The following is a 20,379-nucleotide window of genomic DNA, read 5'->3' as shown; positions in this document are numbered from 1 at the left end:
CTCTTCTTATTTTCTTGCCATTTGAACAGCAAAGTGAAGCTGTTTATTTCCAGTATACATTTCCAAGTATTTATTTGTCCTTATGTTACAAATAATTTATAAACAACACACTGTCCACCCTGACTGACGGTACTATATAGTACACACCTTCGACAATGCACGGATGGTACTGCCTACCATCACTGATGTCAAGCTTCCTGAGTAACTGAAAAAAATGCTTTTAGCACTCAGTTGCCCACAGAAATTTTATTTTCTGCAGATACCAATGCCTAGTTACTGCCTGATTCTGTAAAAACCCCAAAACAAATAGAAAAATTCAGGTCACCGCTCGGGTATATATCTTTTTAGAATATCTTTCAATACTATTATAACTTCTGGAGATAAGGAAAAAAAAAAAAAAAGGATTCTTCTGAAGTATTTCCCTACAAAGTCTAATGTAGAATTGTCAGAATCGCTGCCAACAGAGGAGAATTATAACCTCTTAGCACATAGAAGTATAAATTATATTAAGCCACAGACATAAAGACTTGACGCTATATGTTGTAGAATATTCTCATCGACAAAAGTTATGGGAAGGATCAGCCTCATAAAGGAGTAGATTAATTTTGATCCTTTATTTGAATACCTGTAAAGTGCAGAAGTTTTTCCTTCAACACAAATCTGTAACAGTCTTTATAAAGTACATGTAATAGATCTGTAGTCTTTTCAGGTAACTGAAAGGGAAATGAGCTTGATATGACTACTCAACTTTAGATCAGGCTGAGAACAGTTAGTAGTTCAGAAAGAAATGCATAGTGTCCCTAAGAAATGTGCAAGTCTGCATTTTTATAAAGGACACATCAGATCTGAGATTTTCTCATCATACTACATACTGTATAGAGCCCAAATGCATACATTGCTCCGATAAGTGTTGCCACCCTTGCAGATTTGGAGCCGCATTAGCAGAAATGCAAATATGCACTCTCTAATGAAAGAGATGCAAGTCCAGTTAAAAAAAAAAAAAAAAAAAAAAAAAAAAGAGAGAGAGACCAATACCAGCTACATCACATAAAAACTAACCTTACAGGCCTAACAGTTTAACTCTATAAAGCCTGTATATCAGTGCCAGAAGCTCAGTTATTACCACTTTGTGATAGCAAATGCACATACATACATATTTTTAAGGCCTCTTAAGATAGAATCCAACTGTTGCTCCATTATTTCCTCTATATTGTAACAAGAAAACTGGCTTAACCACTGTAATTAATCACTTCATATGATCACTACAGAGATGGTGCAAGGAAGACATGAGCTAGCAAATGTGATACTTATAAATCGAGTATATTTGATTCAGAAATCTGAACAATGAAGACTGATTCTCCACAATGACAATTTTTCAAACATCTTTAAAATTTCCAAGTATTTGAATGGATACATCTCAATCCACTGGCACAGGATCTCTCACACACCTGTTTGAGGATTCTGGCTATAGATCCTTGATCCATTTTGCTAGTGACTGCATCTTTCCTCAGTCTTGCAGCTACAGTTCCAAGATAGTCAAGTGATGCAACTCTTAATGCCATTTCTGTAGATTTGTTACTGAACTGATGAACCTAAGAAAAACAGAATAAACTGTTAAAAACAAGTATTTATTTATGCAACTGAGATTCTTCTCACAAGAGATTGCTTGACCTTATTAAAAATTCCACCTAACTTCCATGCTGCATAAAATTATGTAATTTACTATTACATCACAGATACGCTACTTACTTTACATTAATGTTTCTTCCTTTATTGGGTCTCTCTCTCCCTCCCCAAATACGCCTGTTAGAGTTTTTAAAAATATATATTTTCATAAAATAAACAGGACAACTAGTACAGCAGATATCCTTTGCAATAGCATAGATCTTAAGCATCACAATGCAACTTCCTCATTATTCACACAAGTATAAAGAAAGCTACATTCTACCAGGAACAGGACCATAAAATATTTTTCCAAGAAACAGCTCAAATTCCTGTGTTAATTACGTTGTAATACTGAAGAACAACTCTCAAAAAACATGTCAACAAAAACATTGACGTTCTGTAAAATATAAGTAAATGCTATTTTTGGTAAAAAAATAAACCACTTAATTGTTTTCAGGTTCCACGCTAAAGGAATAGTCCAAAGAAGATATTTAACACGAATAGTTACAGCTATTAGTCTGAATTTACTCCAAATGAGTATCTACACTTATTAGATGCTATACAATGGCATTTTTTCATGTTGAAAATGTCATGGAATAGTGGAAGTGGACTTCCATGAGAAACTGTATACATATAATCTTTAACAAGTTCCATATCAATGATCCTCTAACCCAAATTTTATTATCTATGTATTACATAGTAGTGATACAAGTAAGAAAATCCTTAAATGCTGCATGTGTGTCAACAATCAGAAAGCATTCCTCTAGTAGTTTCAGCTGAAATGAACAAGTCTTCATTGTAATAAGAAATAAATTAATCTATTAGTTAAAAATAAGAATCCCTTACCAATAGCCTTCCTAATAAGCTAAGTAGCAACTCTGCAGCTGGCCATTCTGGTTTATTGACTGTGGAAAGAAGATCTTGAATGAAGTTCTCAAACAGTGGCCTGTAATCTTCTTCCCCTTGTTTACTGCCACACCTGTTTAAAAGAAAATGCATTTTGTAAGTAAATTTAAGAGCCATTTAAGCTTTTCTTCTGACATAAATGGAAGTAATCCTATGTTTAATCAGAAAAACAGTTTTATGCAATTCTAAAAGAAATATCTGAAATATTAGCAGAAAGATTGTTTTATTCATTTATGGAGAAATAGTTTAAACAGTTACCATTCCAAGTCACACTGCAAGTAAAGCAGCTAATCCACGATAGTAGAATTTCGTTCCTAAGATTTTTTTATTTATTGCTTTAAGTCAAAATCTGCATTAACTTGGATGGACAAAGTAGGTAAAATTGTAAAGCTCAAGCTGGAGTGGGGTATTTAGGAGGTGTTGCGTCTATATTCCTTAAGCTTGGTCTGATTTATCTGACAGTGATAAGATGTCTCAGTATTATGCTCCACAAAGGTTAAAATCAGAATGTAAAAAAATCAAAAGATAACCTACCTGATAGTGTTTCACTTATATGTGGCATCCCTAACTTTAATGATACCAGAAGCATGCAGAGAGATTGCTAGATGGCTATTAAATAGCCTTTCAGCTTAAGCGTAGAAATTAACACGAATAATAAACCTCAGGACTTATTCTTAGAAATCCTTTGGTTATTCAGGTATACTATATTTTTTTCCCCTGTTGAGCTATTGATATTCCTAACTTTAGCTAAATGAAAGTAATTTTTAGGTTTTTTATATCTTTGTCATTCTGATGACTGAATGAATATGGTTTTACCGTTTAAATATTTACTTGGCCTTCTCTTCCAGCTTCAGATGAGTAACAGACCCCTAATAAAAGCATCCTACATGAACTATCAAACAGGTTCTTAAATGTATAAAGAACTTTCTGCAGAATTTCTGTTCCATAAAAATTTTTGTCCAGATGGATATGTCTCTTAGGGATCTATAAAGTATATTGTTATAAATAACTTTATGAGTAGGTATTTAGCATTGCGAAGTGGTTAGGTTTGTCTTAAGGTATGACAGAATTTATTTGGAGTTGGTTTCACCAATACGCTAAAGAACGCAACAGTACTTACTTCTTAAGGAAAATAGAAAGGAAGTTTTGTGCTGTTCTCATGGCTGTTTCATATGAGTTAGTAATAAGCACATCTTGATCCACCTAAAAATAACAAGATATATTTGTCTATTATTTTAGCATACACAGAAATGTGATTTCCAGATCAGTATTCCTCATGCATCAAATAATTACAGCAGACATAAAATTACAATGTTTGATTGCACCACAAATTACAATGTTTGAGCACCATAATAAAATATTATACCTACAAACACACAAAGTCATTCCTGCATACAAAAAAAAATTATGGCTTTTTAAAAATATCTTACTTTCTTGTTTGATTCCTCCTCTGAATTAGAATCTTTTTCTGCTGATGGTAAGTGCACCACACACTGAATAAGCTGCAGAACTAGTGCCGTTACCATCTGAATATACATGGGCTCTCCATCAGTGTCACTGCTGTTTAACCTGTTAATAAGAAAAGACAGCATTAACACTAAAACTAAACAAAAAAGACAAAACAAACCAAAACCTTTTGGTCCTAAATAAATTCTAAAATTATTACCACAGCTAGAAATCTGTGTTCTAGACATTTATCCAGTCATTTGTTTCTCTCTTATGCAGTCTAAGATTTGGTCTAACAAAAACAGTAAGTATTATTCTCAGGCAGAAGAGATGAACTGAAACAGCCCACAGATGGGCTAGCAGAGTATCTGTGAAGTTCAACAGCCAAAAAAATCTACATGAATATTTAATAAGTCAAACACCTACATGCTAAGGCACTTACTAATAGGCTTATTATTTATAATACCATATCCATTTCCAACACAACACAAAAAAAATACACCAAACTGTTGCCCTAATAATTAATTACTTATATATTATTTAATGTATGTGAAATGTGCAAGACTTTGAAACAACAGAAAACAGTGACCATGACCTGGACTGACTTCTACAAGAGTTACACCTATGGTAATCTGAGGTAGCATAACAGACTATGAACTTCAGCATGCAAGTGTCTTTAAGTGTGCCTTAAGTGTGTCTCAGTTGGTAAGACCAGTATGAATACACTCCATGTTTCTCCCATGATATAACCTGAGAAATAGTATGGTGTTTACTACCCATACATACATCAACACCCCCTATTGCTACCCTTAGCAATATGAAAAGGTGATAATCCCTGACATCATTCTCCCCAAATTATCAAAATACTAACTGGGCACAAAATAGATTGTAATTATTATCTTTATGAAATTATCTTTGACCACTTTCAGAGAGAAAAACTTTTCATATCAAATTTTGTGTAAGCTTACCCTTCATGACTGTAGCCACAGTTAGAGAATGCCCTTTAACAGACCAGCGTTAGGACTCTACAGATAAACAGTGCAGTCATCGTGGCCTTGAGATAGTGACTTCCTTCTGGTACAGGTCCTAATCAGAAGAGTGTATCTACCATTTACGCTCCTATTCCTACCACCTTCCTATTTGCTAGATCTCTCTGATGTCTATAACCAAAACAATAGGAAATACTAGGAACAAGCACTTATGTTAACATTAGGGTCGCTGAATTCAACTTCAAAGTTTCAGTGTATTTCTTTTCCTAGTTATTTCCTGTTCATCCACCCTGGATTGGACAAAATATTTAACTGACAATTTGTCTGTCTCTGGGGGCAAGATGTATGCAAGCAAGGAACAAAATCAACACCAACAACAAATGTTTCAGAATCATTTAAAGTGTCCCAACCTCAATTTTAACTGAAATCCAGTTCAGGTCAGATTCCTTCTCAGATTGAACCTGAACCTATACTATTATTCTGAAGATGCACTGAAATCCAGCTAAAGTGCTTAAAAGACAGTTAAAGTGAACAAAGTAGTTCCTAAATGAAACTCATTCAAAGGGATATTAGATTGATTTCCTTCCTGGAAAGAGTGCTCTGAGTGTGTCCTCAAAGAAATTCAGCCACAATTTTCCTATTAAGCTTTAGCAATGAAGAAATTATGTAACTCCATACAAACAGAACCAAAGAATTTTCCAACAAAAAAACCCTCTGAATGAACACTAACATTACACTAATTTACATCCTTAGTGAGCCAAATAATAAGATATTTCAATTATTTTCGTAAGCAGGCACAAACATGATGGCATAACAAACTGATTATTACAAGACATTTGTCAGGCAATTCTGCTCTCATGGTTTTGAAGTATCAACCTCTAATAAAGTGCAGCTTGGGGAGTTGCAGATTTTTAAAGAAGTAGTTAATACTGAAGCCTAAAATCCTACATCTACAAAACTGTAAATGCTACTGTCTACAAGTTATTCATCTATGTCAGAAATTACCTGAAGTTTCTCAAACTCCTCTTGCTAGTTGGTAGTCTGGCCAGGGAAGTGAAAATTTCTTCTAGTATTAACTGTCTATGTTTTTCATACCTGGAGAACACCTATTTAACAGTTACAGGATTGTCAGAAAATTATTTATTGTTACGTAAAATATCACTTGTTAAATATATTGTTAAAAAATTTACATAAAAACATACACCTTAAATGACACTTAAATAAATTATAATTAATGCATACCTCGTTTTTAATGCATTACTTTGTTTTTTCTAAGCAAGCATTTCTTTATAAAATACATAAAAACTTTTTCAAATATAGATTTTTAAAAATCTTCAAATAATATAAATGTGTAATAGCTCTTAAAAATACCTTATGTTTTAAAAATTTCTGTCAATGGTAGAATACACTGTATAGGAAAATCAAACAGTGTAACACTAAGCTTTCAGACTCCAGTACAGAGCAAAACTCTGTGGTAACATAAATTACAGGAACACATGTATGGTTGTAGAGCACATTTGGGAAACCAGTTTTACTTCCTATCCGAAGCTTTAAAGTTTACCTGGCATGACATATTCTTTCAATTTACAGGGTCAGAACTGTTTGCCTCTCCTTTTGTTTAGGCAGAATACTGGAGTATATCATCCTTTCAAAGATGAAAAACTCCCACTTGAACAAGCACATCTGTGTTGTGCTGCATTTTTCCTGAAATAATATTTTATCTGCCCTGTGAATTTTTCACATAGCCACCTCTTTGGAAGAAAAGAATTTATTGCATTACATGGAAGTATCCTACTCGTTCTATACCTTATTCCATTGCATAAATTCAAATCTTAACATAGGAAATAAGGAAAACCACATTGCTAAGATTTCTTAGGACAAGAAAGGACAGGTAAGAGAAAGGGATTTGTGTTTACACTTTAAATGACATAACCAAAATTAAGAAGTTCCTTGCTTAAGCAGGATATTTCTTCCTATAGAGTACTTTGCGAATAAGGGCAGCTCAGGTAGATTTAATACTGTTCATAGATTATGATACCAAACTGTAAAAACATGCAAGAATAAAATTAGTTCTAAACTCCAATTCTCTACCAGAGAGAAAATACAGCCCGTGTAAATGCCCTAATAACTCTCATACAGGAACATGAAACTGCAAATTAAAAAGTACTTACTGCAGTCACTAATTTGATGGCACATAACTGTAGTTCACTGACATTTTCTACAAAGAAAGGTGTTATTCCCATAGACGATACCTATCAATGGAAAGAAATTATTGTAAGTATATTTGACTAACAAACTGATATTTATGCAGTTTCACAAGTAGGTTAATCATTCAGCAGGTAAGGTATTCAACAAGATGTATTACTTCGTATTATTTGCAAATACAGTTATCAAAGGATATTAGAGAACAAGTCCTATGAGGAGCGGCTGAGGGAACCGGGGTTGTTTAGCCTGGAGAAGAGGAGGCTGAGGGGAGACCTCATCGCTCTCTACAACTACCTGAAAGGAGGTTGTAGCGAGGTGGGTGTCGGTCTCTTCTCCCAAGTAACTAGCCATAGGATGAGAGGAAATGGCCTCAAGTTGCGCCAGGGGAGGTTTAGATTGGATGTGAGGAAAAATTTCTTTACTGAAAGAGTGGTTAAACATTGGAAGAGGCTGCCCAGGGAGGTGGTTGAGTCCCCATCCCTGGAGATATTTGAAAGACGTGTAGATGAGGTGCTTAGGGACATGGTTTAGTGGGCATGGTGATGTTGGGTTGACGGTTGGATTCGATGACCTTAGAGGTCTTTTCCAACTTAATGATTCTATGATTACCTACCACACAACAAACCAGTCACTCTGATGTTAGTAATTCAAAAGTTTGTACTGATTTCATACTTCATGTCACTGTGACAATCATACTTTACATTCTTTCTGGGAAAAGAAAAACAAACATTCTCAGACAGAAGTTCTTTTGATAAAACTTACCTGAAGAATAGTCGTATCAGTAAGAAGCTGTATCTCTAGCAACTCTGACAAGCTGCTGACAATGTCACAAACTTTGTTATACAACATCACTATAACTCTTTGCTTGTGGGTGGAACACTTGGCACGTTTTGCTTTTGAACTTAAAACACCACCTAGAAAATAAAAAATATCTTCATTAATTTTTTCAATGTTTCCACATCAAATATTAGAGAGATGATCTTCCTCAAAAAGTGTCCCCAAAACAACTGCATGACTACAGCTTTGTAAAAGCAATTGCTTACAGAAGAAAAACTATTTAGTAGCATCAGCTGGAAAGCAAGAATTTCACATGATACTAATTTTTCATAATTGCTCTAAATTCTGGATCCAAGATTTTTAAAAAGGTTCTTCAAGTTGGACACCTGCATCTAAAGGTATGCATGTGACAATAAAATACTAAATGCTAAGTAGTTTTCACTGAAATAAATCATTATATACACAGAGATTATGACTATAAAATGACTTATTCCTACATATAATAACTATACACAGAAGCTGAACTTCAGACAAACTTCTAAATACTTTGGTTATATTGACATTATTGCAGTAAACCAAGATGTATGACTAAGTTATTCAGAGGACACATTTTATTCATTGGTTTTTTACTCTACATTTCATCATCCTCAAACTAACACAAAGCATTAGTTCAGGATGCTGTATGCGATATGGAAGAACTATCAGTGTAAGAGTTGCATCTAAAAATCTTATTCCAGAAAGTCATATCACTTGCATCATCATACAGTAGATTATGTTTTGATATTTTTTTAATGTGGAAAGATTTTTTAAAATTTCTTAGCATACTAACCACCATGAGGATCCACTCTATACACAGGATCATACTGAGGATAAAGAGTGTTCTGCAAATGAAATTTTGTGTATTGAATAACTCTTTCTATTACATCCTCAATGTATACAGCTTTAGGCATATTTGGTGATGTCATAATATTGATAGCTGTAAGACAAGCATCAGCAGATTTTGTCACTCTTTCCATAATAAGATCTCTCCATAATCTCTCCTCATCTTCAGTGTCATTGTTCTGTAACAGTCAAGAAAAACAGGATAGGGTGAACAAGACAACAAATTTTTATCCTTACCAAGTAAAAGATAATAACATTACCTTAATATACTTACGCACACACGCGTATAAAATGTTGTATTTCCGTTTGATACAAGAATAGTTTGTTTTAGAAATCAACTCATGTTTGTTTTACTAGCAACATGTTTGTAATATGTCTCCCTAAGTTACAAGTCTTTGAAGTCTCACTGTATTGTTCTGCTAGAACACAAAGAAGCTTTCTGTGTATCATTGGGAAGCACTATGAGGGAAGATTGCCACATACTCTACTTAAGACTGAGGTACCTTATGCAAAATCTAAACTCATTCATCTAGTGTTTTCTTCAGTGGACTATGCACACCGGTTGCTGCTTTGATCAGTCTGATTTTTGCCACTAGAGGGAATTCTTACACAAGACGACTCTTACAAGTCACATGAAACTCATAAGTACACAGCTTTCACTGCTTCATAGACCAACCCATCTATTATCAGTGGGTTTAAAACATGTCTTATCAAATATATCCATTTAGATTTAGCACAGGGTACAGAATCTCTGTATTTCTGTGTTTGTACAAGTTACAAAACCAAACATACATGAGGTTAATTATGACTACCCAACACTACTTAAATATTGTAATAACATTATTTATAGCAAAACCTAGTAGAATTTTTCATAGCTTCCCTGGTACAGATATAGCCTACAGAGAAAAAGCATCTTTCCTGTCTGTATGACACCACAGTTCAACACTGTTGGCTTTCCTTGTAAAAATAAGGGGTTGGTGAAACCATATCAACTTTTTCCCTTTGGGGTAAGAGAATCTAAACCAGTATCACAGTACATTATATATATGAGATATATATATATTTGTCAAATCAACAGAAAACTGCAAATCGGGAGATCCCTGTAAATTTCCTGCATAGAATGGCTTTAAGTCATTTGATCCTTACACAAATGAGGCTTAAAAAAAAACCAAGTAGTTTTAAATATTTTCCAGGTTTTTTTGCTCATTAATCTTGGAAATAAAAAGAACATGCAAGTGCACTCTGCCTCTGAAAAACATCCTGACATGGAGGTAGGATATTTTCACTGCACTGCAAAAGAAGTAAGCTGACTCCTTAGCAGAGGCTTTCTTTGCCATAATGATTTGAATCATGTTTAATAGGTTTTAAGAAAAATCTAGAACTTGTTTGGCTAAAGATTGCTTCTGTTTTTAATCAAAGCTTTGTCTCTGAATTGCAATCATTGGACAATTTCATTAACTGCTTAATAATCTTGAGTTTTACTACAAAAAGCTAAAAGAAAAAAATAACTTTAAAAGCATTAGCATAAAGACCTAATCACAGTGAAGTAGAGCAGGTAAACCAACACCTTCTTTTCACTTATTTTTCATATTGCTGAAGACATTCAGAACCATATATTGAAAATTTGAAAACCCTAAAAACTATCTAGATGAAAGTATTTAGGTACAAATAACGTGTCTCTGGTTTTCATTTGCAAGTTCAAATTCTTCCTTTCCAATATAAATAATTACTCTCTAATTCTGCAGATCAAGGGGTTTTTCTCCATAAAACTCAAGAACTCTATTCTTGCTAGAATATTGTTTTGACTAGAAAGTGTAGAAATAAATGAAATGTGAAATATCATGTATCAACCACATAAAAACCCCAAATCCCCATGTAGTTTTAGGTGTATCAGGAAAAAAACCCCTAAAATCTTAAACTTCCTGTTAATTTTGTTTACGTTGACAACTTTAACTTTGCAGCATAAGAACAGACCTAAACAAAGCGCTTCCTCCTTTCTTAATGCTCAGGAGAAGAATACACTCTACATGAAAGCTGTAGTACTTCTTTCATTGTGGAAGGGTCATTTGATGGACATGTAGCAAAGTAGCAAAGAAATGTCCAATGGTGCAAATTACACCAGTTACCATGAACATTTCAGGATTGAACTGTAATATTTAAAATTGAAACAGAAGAAAACTCAGTTGCTCCAAATACATCTGTTAGTTATCAGTACTATAGTAAAACATGTTTAGTACTGAAAAAATATCATCAATTGAATTTTACTTCAAATCTTAAAATTTAGCAATCTCAGGCACATACATATTATATCAGAAATTCCTTTCACACACATACGCAGTATTTGAAACTATCACTAAATATAGGACTCAAGTGAATAAAACTCTATTCTACACAATGTCGTGAAATTATGTAATTTGAAACTCACATGGTTAAGTAATGTAGAAAGTTTTGATCCATCTTGAATATTCTTCTCCAAAATATTCAGGACTTTTACTGTTTTATCTGTTGAGAGCTAAAACAAGAAAAGAAACACATCAAATAACTGCAGGAACATAAAGGCTTCCAAACTGCTGAAAAGAATGTCCAAGGATGAAGGATAGAACTTGTTATATAATCTGAAACACTTAAAATTGTAAGCAATTGGAGATAGGGATCAGATCTTGATTTCTGTGGTTTCCGACACTGCACGATTGAGAATGCTGATAATATAACTAAATGAGGTGAAATATATTCTAAGATTGCAATCAAACTGCATTTTCAAGCAGCAAATTCCATAGAAATAGATTTAAAATTGCATATCTGTCATTAATGTTGTATAGTTATACACTTTTGCTTCTAGAAACAGAAATTTACCAAATCCAAGTATCAATCACAAATTCTAACTGAACATATAGAGCTTTATTAGGAGAAAATCCAAATTCCATGAACAAGCAGAAATAAAATTCCCTGATACTTGAGTGCTAGTAAAAAGGAAATGTATTCTTAATATTAGTCTTAACTTAAAGAACTAGCATGTTGAAAATAGTAACTCAAACTCACTTACTGATCTTCTACAGAATTATGATTAAATAGTTTGTAGAATATGCTAAACTTGAGGAGAGCCAGTTTCACTCATCCAGGTACTATTGGCGCTCACCTTTGGAAGCAACAAAATTCTGAATTTATGTATGTATGTATGTATGCGTGAAAAGTAGGGAACAGAGGTTAAAGGTGAGAACTATCAGGAAAGAGAAACACTGAGGCTGACAACATGCTACAAAGGAAGGTAGGGATATTGAAGAAAAGTCTAGGAAGAATATCTAAATTTTGGACTAAAGAAGACCCTTCAGAGTGACTTTTATAATAAGTGGCTTCACAGACACTTCATAAACATAGTAAGTGGTCATGAGCAGGCAGAGCAAGAGTTTAACATAAGACTGCCCAAAGCCAAGAGTTCCAGGAAGATAAGGAAAGCAAGAACATTGTTTCTAGAGGTGTCATACCAACAGTTTGCACCAACAAAAAGCTCCCTTGAGCTGAAGTCGGAAAGAGTATGGCAAAGAAACCACAATATGCAGTCTACAGAAAGTGAATCTTATTATCACCTGGGGTGTTAAATCTTCTAAGTTTGAGAGGCCTTTTTGGACAGATGGAGGAAGCAGGCAATTCAGCGTGATGCTGGCTGGACATCATACATTTACATTGCACTAATGGCATGTATCAGAAAGAGTGGATTTTTTTTACTTTGCCAGCAGGTTCTGATTTACTATGGTTGCTCAACACCAGCTGCAAGGAGTAAAGCCTATAGGTTGACGTGCTTTTGTGAAAGTAGATTAATTATTTTAGGTTTTACTGCTCAGGCATGGGTATTACATATTGGCATATAGTCAGCATTGACACAGAGAAGGACTATTCAACAAAACTGTCTCAGCTTCAGAGACAGTAACAGCTAAGATGTGGTAACTTCTTAAGCACTTCAGCTAAGTCAGCAGAAGCACAACTGTTCACAGTATCTGTCACATGCACACCTGAAGAGGGTGGAATGTTATTACAGGGGATATACAAGTTTTGGATGTTGATCAAAATTATATGTTCAAAAAGAGTTAAAGACTATGAAGATGTACCTTGTCCATAATGCCCATTGCCTTGATTTTTGCAGATTCACTACCCAACTCACTAAGCTGATGTTTTCCCAGTAGCAATTCCTGTGGAATCTCATCATCATCGCCTTTTAAAAAAAAAAAAAAAAAAATTAAGAATCATATTTCTAATCAGACTTCATGGAAATCAGTATTTTACAGCAAATATGAAAAAGCCAACTGCAGAAAAAGAACTGATTTTCCAAATATCTAGCATCTACCAATTCCAAATAGGTCCATCTAATGAAGACCCGATGATGACAACTTTTGGTCGTGTTAAAACGACTACCTGTTAAATATGGCTGGTTCTGAAATACCATTTAACAGTGTAACATGAGACATCCATTTCTGAAAGTCATAAGCAAAAAATTTTTAATGTAGCAAAACCCACTTATTGCAGCTGTTGTGTCATCACCCTCATTTCAGTAAAACAAATCTTAAATGATGGTAGTCCTAATTCTAAAGTTCAAATCTGGGGAAGGGCAATAGATGAAAAACACATATGAAATTAAGTACCTTGGGACACACTGTGTCTTAATCATATTTACCCTTACAAAAAACCCATGATGGTACCAGACAGAGAAAGAACCAATGACTTCACTTTTAGGTCCAAGGTTGTATACACTATTGCTTTAAAAACCGTAGTGATTTGTTTACTATGCTCCTCCCCTTGTTCTAATCCTGTGACAAAGATGTTAGGAAAAAAATTAACAAATAGTCTATTGCCTATTTCAACAGAAAGTCACCTTGGTTAACCTAAACTACTTCCTCAGACACTTATGCTACACTGGCTGGTTTTCAACTGAGACGTATAAGGAGCATACAGTGATTCAGTGCCTCAGCCATAAATGCATAAGGACTCTGCTGCCTGAATTGAATAATCAATCTGTTGGGTCAAAGGCCACAACAGATGCAAAATTATGTGCCTCAGACATTACTAGCAAGAGAACCATCTTATGTTAGTGTTATTTACAAAGATATGTTTGTCAGAAGATAACACCCTAATGACATCCCAAGGAGGTATCCTTTCCATTCCAGGGGACTACTATTAGTCATATTATGATTTATGCCCCTTTCGGATTCTGCAGGGAGGAGGAAGGAGGATCTTCCTCCTGCAGCAAGTGAAATTGGAAAGGTAAAGGCCACCACTCAAGGTGGAAGCGATATAATGCAGTATGCCCTAGCATGTATCACAGGCAATTAAATCACCAAGAAGGAAGTTCGAAAATACTGAGATACAAAGTTTTTGGTGTTTCTTGTGTTTCTAATTGGTTAAAGCATTTTGAAAATTTCTGACATATTACCAAAAGCTGTAAAATCCATGTCTTCCAAATTTTCCAAAATATTCTCTATTGAAGCAGTAAACCTTTTGAAAGTTGAAGAATCCATCATTTCTGGTGAAAAAAGAAATTTATAAATAATTATTTTATATACAACACAGAAAATACAAACAGTAGAAAACAGATCTTCTAAAATTACCTTCAGGTGTTAGTTTAGGTTCGTAAGCTTTCCTCTTCTTTTGTTTTTCTTTTTTCTTCATTTTTCTAGCCACTAATTCAGAGAATAAAGAGTGAAACAAATACTTTCTCAAAAATGAAATAAAGGGTTATTTACATTTCTTACACTTGTATTCAATACTGCATGTAAAGATGTTTATTTTAAAATTACCCATTAAAAATGCACTAGTATTATGGAATAAAATTAAACTTTTAAAATGATCAGTTACCCTCGCTGAGGCTAGGGGGAGGAGAATAATCATCCATATCAGAGTCATCGGGACTGCGGTTACGGTAACGGCCACTACCAGAAGTCCTCCTTCCTTCATGATAATGACCACTTCTCCTATGGTCACCAGAACTTCTTCTGTCATGTTCTTCATACTCCCAAGCTTCATCTCTATCTTTTTTATGTCTTTTACGAGAAGCTAGAAATGAAATGCATTTTCATTATAAGTACAAAAATTCTACTTTTAATAGCTCAAAATTAAACATTTTTAACCACCTAAAAGATGTGTAGATGTGACACTTAGGGACATGGTTTAGTGGTGCACTTGGCAGTGTTAGGTTTACAGTTGGTCTTGATGGTTTTAGAGGTCTTTTCCAACCTAAATGATTCTATGATTTGCAAGTTAAACACTGTTGTATAGCTGTTCTGTAAAACAAGTGAACACTCTAAAACTATTATATAAAATTCTGTTATGGCATTATTCTAACGATTTATTTTGAATTATGTGAAAACTATGCCTGAAACTGGCAAAGATACCAAAAAACATTTAAAAATACAAATTTATGGGGCATTTGTCCTTTTAAGTGAAGTAAGGAAAGTGGAACAAATCAAAATAAGTTTCATCCTTTCATAAGAGAACACTGAGATAATTTCTTCAGTTATCTAAATTGTGACTATTACTGGTTGTCCATATTTCAATTCAGTGATTGCTTTGCCCATCTAACACAGCAAGTTCCAATGAGACTTGGCATTGCTTAAAGATAATCTGTTTTGCCAAGGCAACTAAAATTTTGTCTTGATATATATTATAGGAAATTCATTGTAAAGTAGAAAACTGGAGTCACAATTCCGGGCCAGACAGCAAGTCAGTACCACAAAAGGTTATTATAACCAGTTTTCATTCAGGACCAAAAAGCCCAGCAGAAGTGAATGTTTGAAGAAACTGCAATAAACGTTCTATACAGAAACGGAGATTTGCTGGAAATAAAGTGGGGGAGCGGAATGGAGAGTTCTCTGTTATTTTCGAAGAAAGTCTTGGGTTTCTTGAAGGGGAGAGGGTGCTAAGATGTAATAGAAAAAGGATATGGAGGAGGAGGTAGCTTCATCCATGAAATCAGCCAACTCTCCATTATCTAATATAGCAGAATAACTGGGCTAGCAAAGAGGTATCTAACACAGACTGTGCTGTGAAGATCAAAACAGCTCCAAAACATCACATTCTAGACTAGCAGAGTTTATACTTGTGAACCTGCATATAACGGCCCTGACATCTGTGTGCATCTACCAAAGTCTCCTGCAGTTTAGAGAGGTATGACTGTATATAGGGTTGTTTCTGAGCAAAATGGCTCCAAGCATTTATACAGAACTGGAACTGAACTGATAAGTTCTTCCCACAACCCCAATTTATAGGAGAAGCATAGGAAACACACCAGGATATAGTCACACCTGGTATATGTACCAGGATATAATCAATCGTCAGCCCAGGCTCAGAATTAATTAAAAAAAATTAAACCTGAGGCGATAGTAATGCTCTGCACTGCACCCTAGAGGGCTCCCACTTCTGAAAATGTAGTACAAAACTTCTGTACAGAGGTGGTCCGTGTCTTTAAGGTAATAACTCAGTTCAGGCTTTGAGCTGTACTGCTTCTGGATCAGACTTGCTTCTGGAGGCAGTACAGTCATGTTCATGATGCCTGAGCTACTAACACTGTCTAAAGTGGTCAAGAGTTAACTGCAATTGAAGAAATGGAGAGCCATCTTGGATACCTGGAGTGAGAGTACTGGAGAAGAAAGTAAGTGTTTTATGGGAAAAGACTTTACACATCTTAACTGATTCTTTGTCTCCCATGAGACAGTTTTTTGTGGAGGCAGATGACGTCTGTCTCCACAGTTTACAAATCATCAGTATCAATTTAAGCTCTGTAGGACGAATTCTGACCCCAGCTACATCTCCATGAGAAAAGTAACTTCCAATATTGCTTTTCAGCAGAATTTTAAATTGACCAGTTTATCAATGCTGCACAACAAAACAGAACGTGTTACAGTTGTGCTGGCTCTGGAAGGCCAATAAGATGAACATGGGAACAGCTATTCACAATCACTGCTCTACAAAATTTATTTTGAAGTAGATAAAATTGGCTAAAAATTTAAGTATTAATAACATTTCAAGAGTTATTACTGATTTTATACATAAACAAAGACTATTTGGAATATAAATACCCAATTTCCTTCTGAATTCTGCCAAACATTTATGCAATAACACATTTAGCACTTACTGTATGAGAATGATTTCATCAATTCTTAATTTCTCAACATTTAATTGAATAGAAAGTCCCTTCCTCATGAGATACTCAAAGAAATCTCTCTTATTCTATAACAATCACTATTACTTATTTTTTAAAGTTCAATTTTAGACAACCAAAAGAATTCTGAAATACATATTTGTAACAATACAAATCTATTCAGTGTACTTGTCACAAATCTTTCCTCCTCTTGATCATTTTGTCTCGTTTTAATTCAATTCAGTTCTACAGTATACTTTGAGAAATATTATAATTTCTTTTTAAACCAGATGTCCTCACTGAATTGTTTAGAATGATGGCCAGATCTCGAGTGGATATAATGAGCTGAGAATCCCTTAAAGCATGTAATTACTGTGAAAGTCTTCCTTAATTTGCTTTACTTTGTATTTAAGAATTTCAATAGCCACTGTGGCTAATAGGTGGATTAAAGTATCTGAAATTCTTGACAATTCTCTCCATTCCCAACCAACTTAAATAATTTTGCTTTACTTATTTATTTTTTTAATTCACTGTTCCAGATTATTATCATCATAAACAGGTGATATGATAAAGTAAACAGAGAATACAGAATCCTGAATGAAGCAAATGATCATTAATCCTTTGCCATAATCAAGACTGATACTTCAAGATCTCATACTCACGCTCAAAGCAGCATTATTCAGTTACAATTAAAAGCAAAACCAACCAAACAAAAGGCCATTCTTTTCTGCTTCTTTGATAAAGATCAGAGGTATCGCTATTATAATTTTTACGTGTATGTGTGCATAAGCACTGTGTATCTGTTGGACAAGAACTTGAAATGTATTAAAAAACAAAACAAATGAATCTTTCTCTTTTGGACCCTAAGAAAGACTCAAAAGCAAAACATCGTGTTTTACAAAAGTTCAGTAAGATGTTTACATAAGCAAAGGTGGAAAGAGTCTAAACTTGGGAAAAAATTGTAAGCAAGATGCCTTCTCAGGTTAACAACAACAGGCATTTCTCCTGTAGCCCTGCATGGGTAACACAGCTAAGATGTTAACTCAGACTGAACTGATTCACTCCATTTATTATAGAGTTTGTTTTCAGTGTTGGCTAACTGAACTACCACATAGACAAACTAACCATACTCTTATTAGCAAGTAGGAAATCCCTTCCTAACTTAGAGGCATACAACAATTTTTTGACGCTTAGGAACTTTATCCGATTGCACAGCAAAATTCTAACTACAAGCTTCCTCTCTTCCTTTGAAAACAGTTAATTCAAGAACAGTATCATCAGTAAATGGTATTTTGAGAACCCATCAAAAGCAATTCCAGTTTTTCAAGCAATATGCCAGAGAAATAATAGAAGAAGAAATATTTTGAGAAACTTCTGGGCAGTAAGATTCTCAATTTATCATGTCAGAAAAATTCAACAGGGGATCCTTCACTTTTCTTATCAATAAAACTAAGAATAATTTAAAATTTATTTACTGAAATTTTTCTTTGCATACCTTTGTATGCAAGTTGTCTGTGCTGCTTTAGAGGACATTTTCCTTAATCTGGTTGGCTAAAAATGTTTCATAGTACAATTGAAAAAAAAAATCTAGGCAGTGGCTTCCCATAAGGTAATTAGGAAAAGAAATTTAACAACTAGCTGCTTTTCATCTTGAGTGACAATTGGAAGTCAAGTAATTTTTCTTTTAAAAGAAAAAAAGCATTCTTGCCCAAGTAGCTGTCAGGACAGCAAACTTGTTTCCATATGGTTTGGGGTAGCCAACTTAAAAAAAAAACCCCATATCTTTTTGTAAAAGCAAAATATTAGCTTTCTTTAGCAGTAGGAACAGAACGACGTACTACTTACATTCAAAAGCTTCTTCACTGTCATTGTCTTCATCAGAACTGATTTCAGCATATTTTGGTTTCTCATTAACTGTGCTACGTTTGCGCTTGTTCATTTTCACACGTTCACAAAGTGGCATGGTGGATTCAATTTCTGCCAGGAGCTCAGGAGGCAACTCCTTTAAGACTGACTGATCTATGCTACCTATTAACGGAGAGTAAGAAGAGCAAATGTGAACCTGAAGATAAAAATAAGGGCCCAACACTACAGTCCTTTCTCAGGAACTGCTTATCCACTAATAATACCACCACAAATACCTGGATGTATTTGACAGCCCTTTTTAAAGTTGCATTTATTGTTCACACTACAATTAGAAATTAATATAATAAATTGCATACATATCTCCTTCAATAAAGTATTTTTTCAGGCATATAAACAAACTCAAATCAGCGAATTTCCTTTGTAAAAAGATACCCCTGCTCTACTTCCACAAAATTTAGTCTTATTTCAGTTCATCCTCTGAATTTAACAGATTTTCTAACAATCCAGGTAAATTAAGGAGTCTTTGTGCCTCATTAACATTTTTGTTTATTCTCATTCATATTATTTAGTGTACACAAGACAGTAATCTTCCCTTTTCCAGTAAGCAGGGACAATCTGTGGCAGAACCACTGGGGTCTTATCCCTAAACACAGGCCAAATCATTGACAACTCAACCTCTGCCTCAGATTTTTTCTTACCTGCTACTAGTAGTTTTATAATGCAACCCAAATTTTTGCTTGATTTTGTTACAAAGCAAAGTTGAAAGATTTTTATTTAATATAGACAAACAGCTAGCTGGACCACATCAGGTTTCTCTTCCACAGAGGTAAACGCATAGAGAACATCACACCATTCTCATCACATTTTGAAACTATCATTAGACCCATATGCAGTCAGAATGAAGGAGATTTGCAGTCAAAATTTTTACAACTGACACAAGGAAACCAAATTAATTCAAAAGTATTTCTTGGGGATTTGTTTATTTGATGTCTTACCTTTATTTATCAAAGAAACTATTGCACAGATTTGAAGATGATTGGACTAAACTGTTAACCTTTTTCCAACAATGGAACATCTTTCTCATAAGCACCTCTCTCTCCTTCCCAAAGCATACTATACTATTTAGAGAGGAAATCCTCTCTAGGCCAATTGCTATACTCATACACAATCCTCAAAAAAATCATCTTCTGGATGATAATTAACTTTTTAATTGCATTCACTGTATCACTAACATAACTTTCTAAAATGTATTTCCATTTTTACACTAATATCCTATCTTCTAATCCAAGATTAGTCTTTTTCTTTTTTCTTTCCCTCTTTAAACATCTTTAACTGGAATTAGAAGAGCTTTAATATGAGAAAATAGTTTCCAGCAACAAAATTTTTAACAAGTCTCACATATTACTGGTTTCACATGCATCTACATCCATAAAAATTGCCTACAAGCAATGAAACTAGTGATCAGAAAATTATTTTTCTATAATTGTCAAGTATGTTCAGCAAGTCATCGCACTTAAG

General features: G+C 34.3%; 1 protein-coding gene across 3 annotated transcripts in view; it reads right to left on the bottom strand.

The window, feature by feature from the left end:
- Positions 1–20,379, bottom strand: part of NIPBL (NIPBL cohesin loading factor) — a 162,660-nt gene that overhangs the window by 26,297 nt on the left and 115,984 nt on the right. For 2 of the 3 annotated variants that reach the window (XM_076362758.1, XM_076362759.1), the window contains 14 exons: positions 18,841–19,023; positions 14,715–14,912; positions 14,468–14,539; positions 14,293–14,382; positions 12,974–13,077; positions 11,296–11,382; positions 8,818–9,049; positions 7,974–8,125; positions 7,178–7,258; positions 6,012–6,112; positions 4,002–4,140; positions 3,692–3,774; positions 2,512–2,644; positions 1,449–1,592 (listed from right to left, as the gene is read on the bottom strand). In XM_076362758.1, coding sequence (XP_076218873.1) covers positions 1,449–1,592; positions 2,512–2,644; positions 3,692–3,774; positions 4,002–4,140; positions 6,012–6,112; positions 7,178–7,258; positions 7,974–8,125; positions 8,818–9,049; positions 11,296–11,382; positions 12,974–13,077; positions 14,293–14,382; positions 14,468–14,539; positions 14,715–14,912; positions 18,841–19,023 — 1,799 coding nt within the window. The remainder of the gene's footprint in view (positions 1–1,448; positions 1,593–2,511; positions 2,645–3,691; positions 3,775–4,001; positions 4,141–6,011; positions 6,113–7,177; positions 7,259–7,973; positions 8,126–8,817; positions 9,050–11,295; positions 11,383–12,973; positions 13,078–14,292; positions 14,383–14,467; positions 14,540–14,714; positions 14,913–18,840; positions 19,024–20,379) is intronic. The other variant, XM_076362760.1, reaches the window with a different exon arrangement.

The sequence above is a fragment of the Aptenodytes patagonicus genome, chromosome Z, assembly GCF_965638725.1.
Source record: "Aptenodytes patagonicus chromosome Z, bAptPat1.pri.cur, whole genome shotgun sequence".
Taxonomy (NCBI): domain Eukaryota; kingdom Metazoa; phylum Chordata; class Aves; order Sphenisciformes; family Spheniscidae; genus Aptenodytes; species Aptenodytes patagonicus.
The sequence above is the reverse complement of the archived record's forward strand: the minus strand, read 5'-3'. Positions and strand labels throughout refer to the sequence as shown.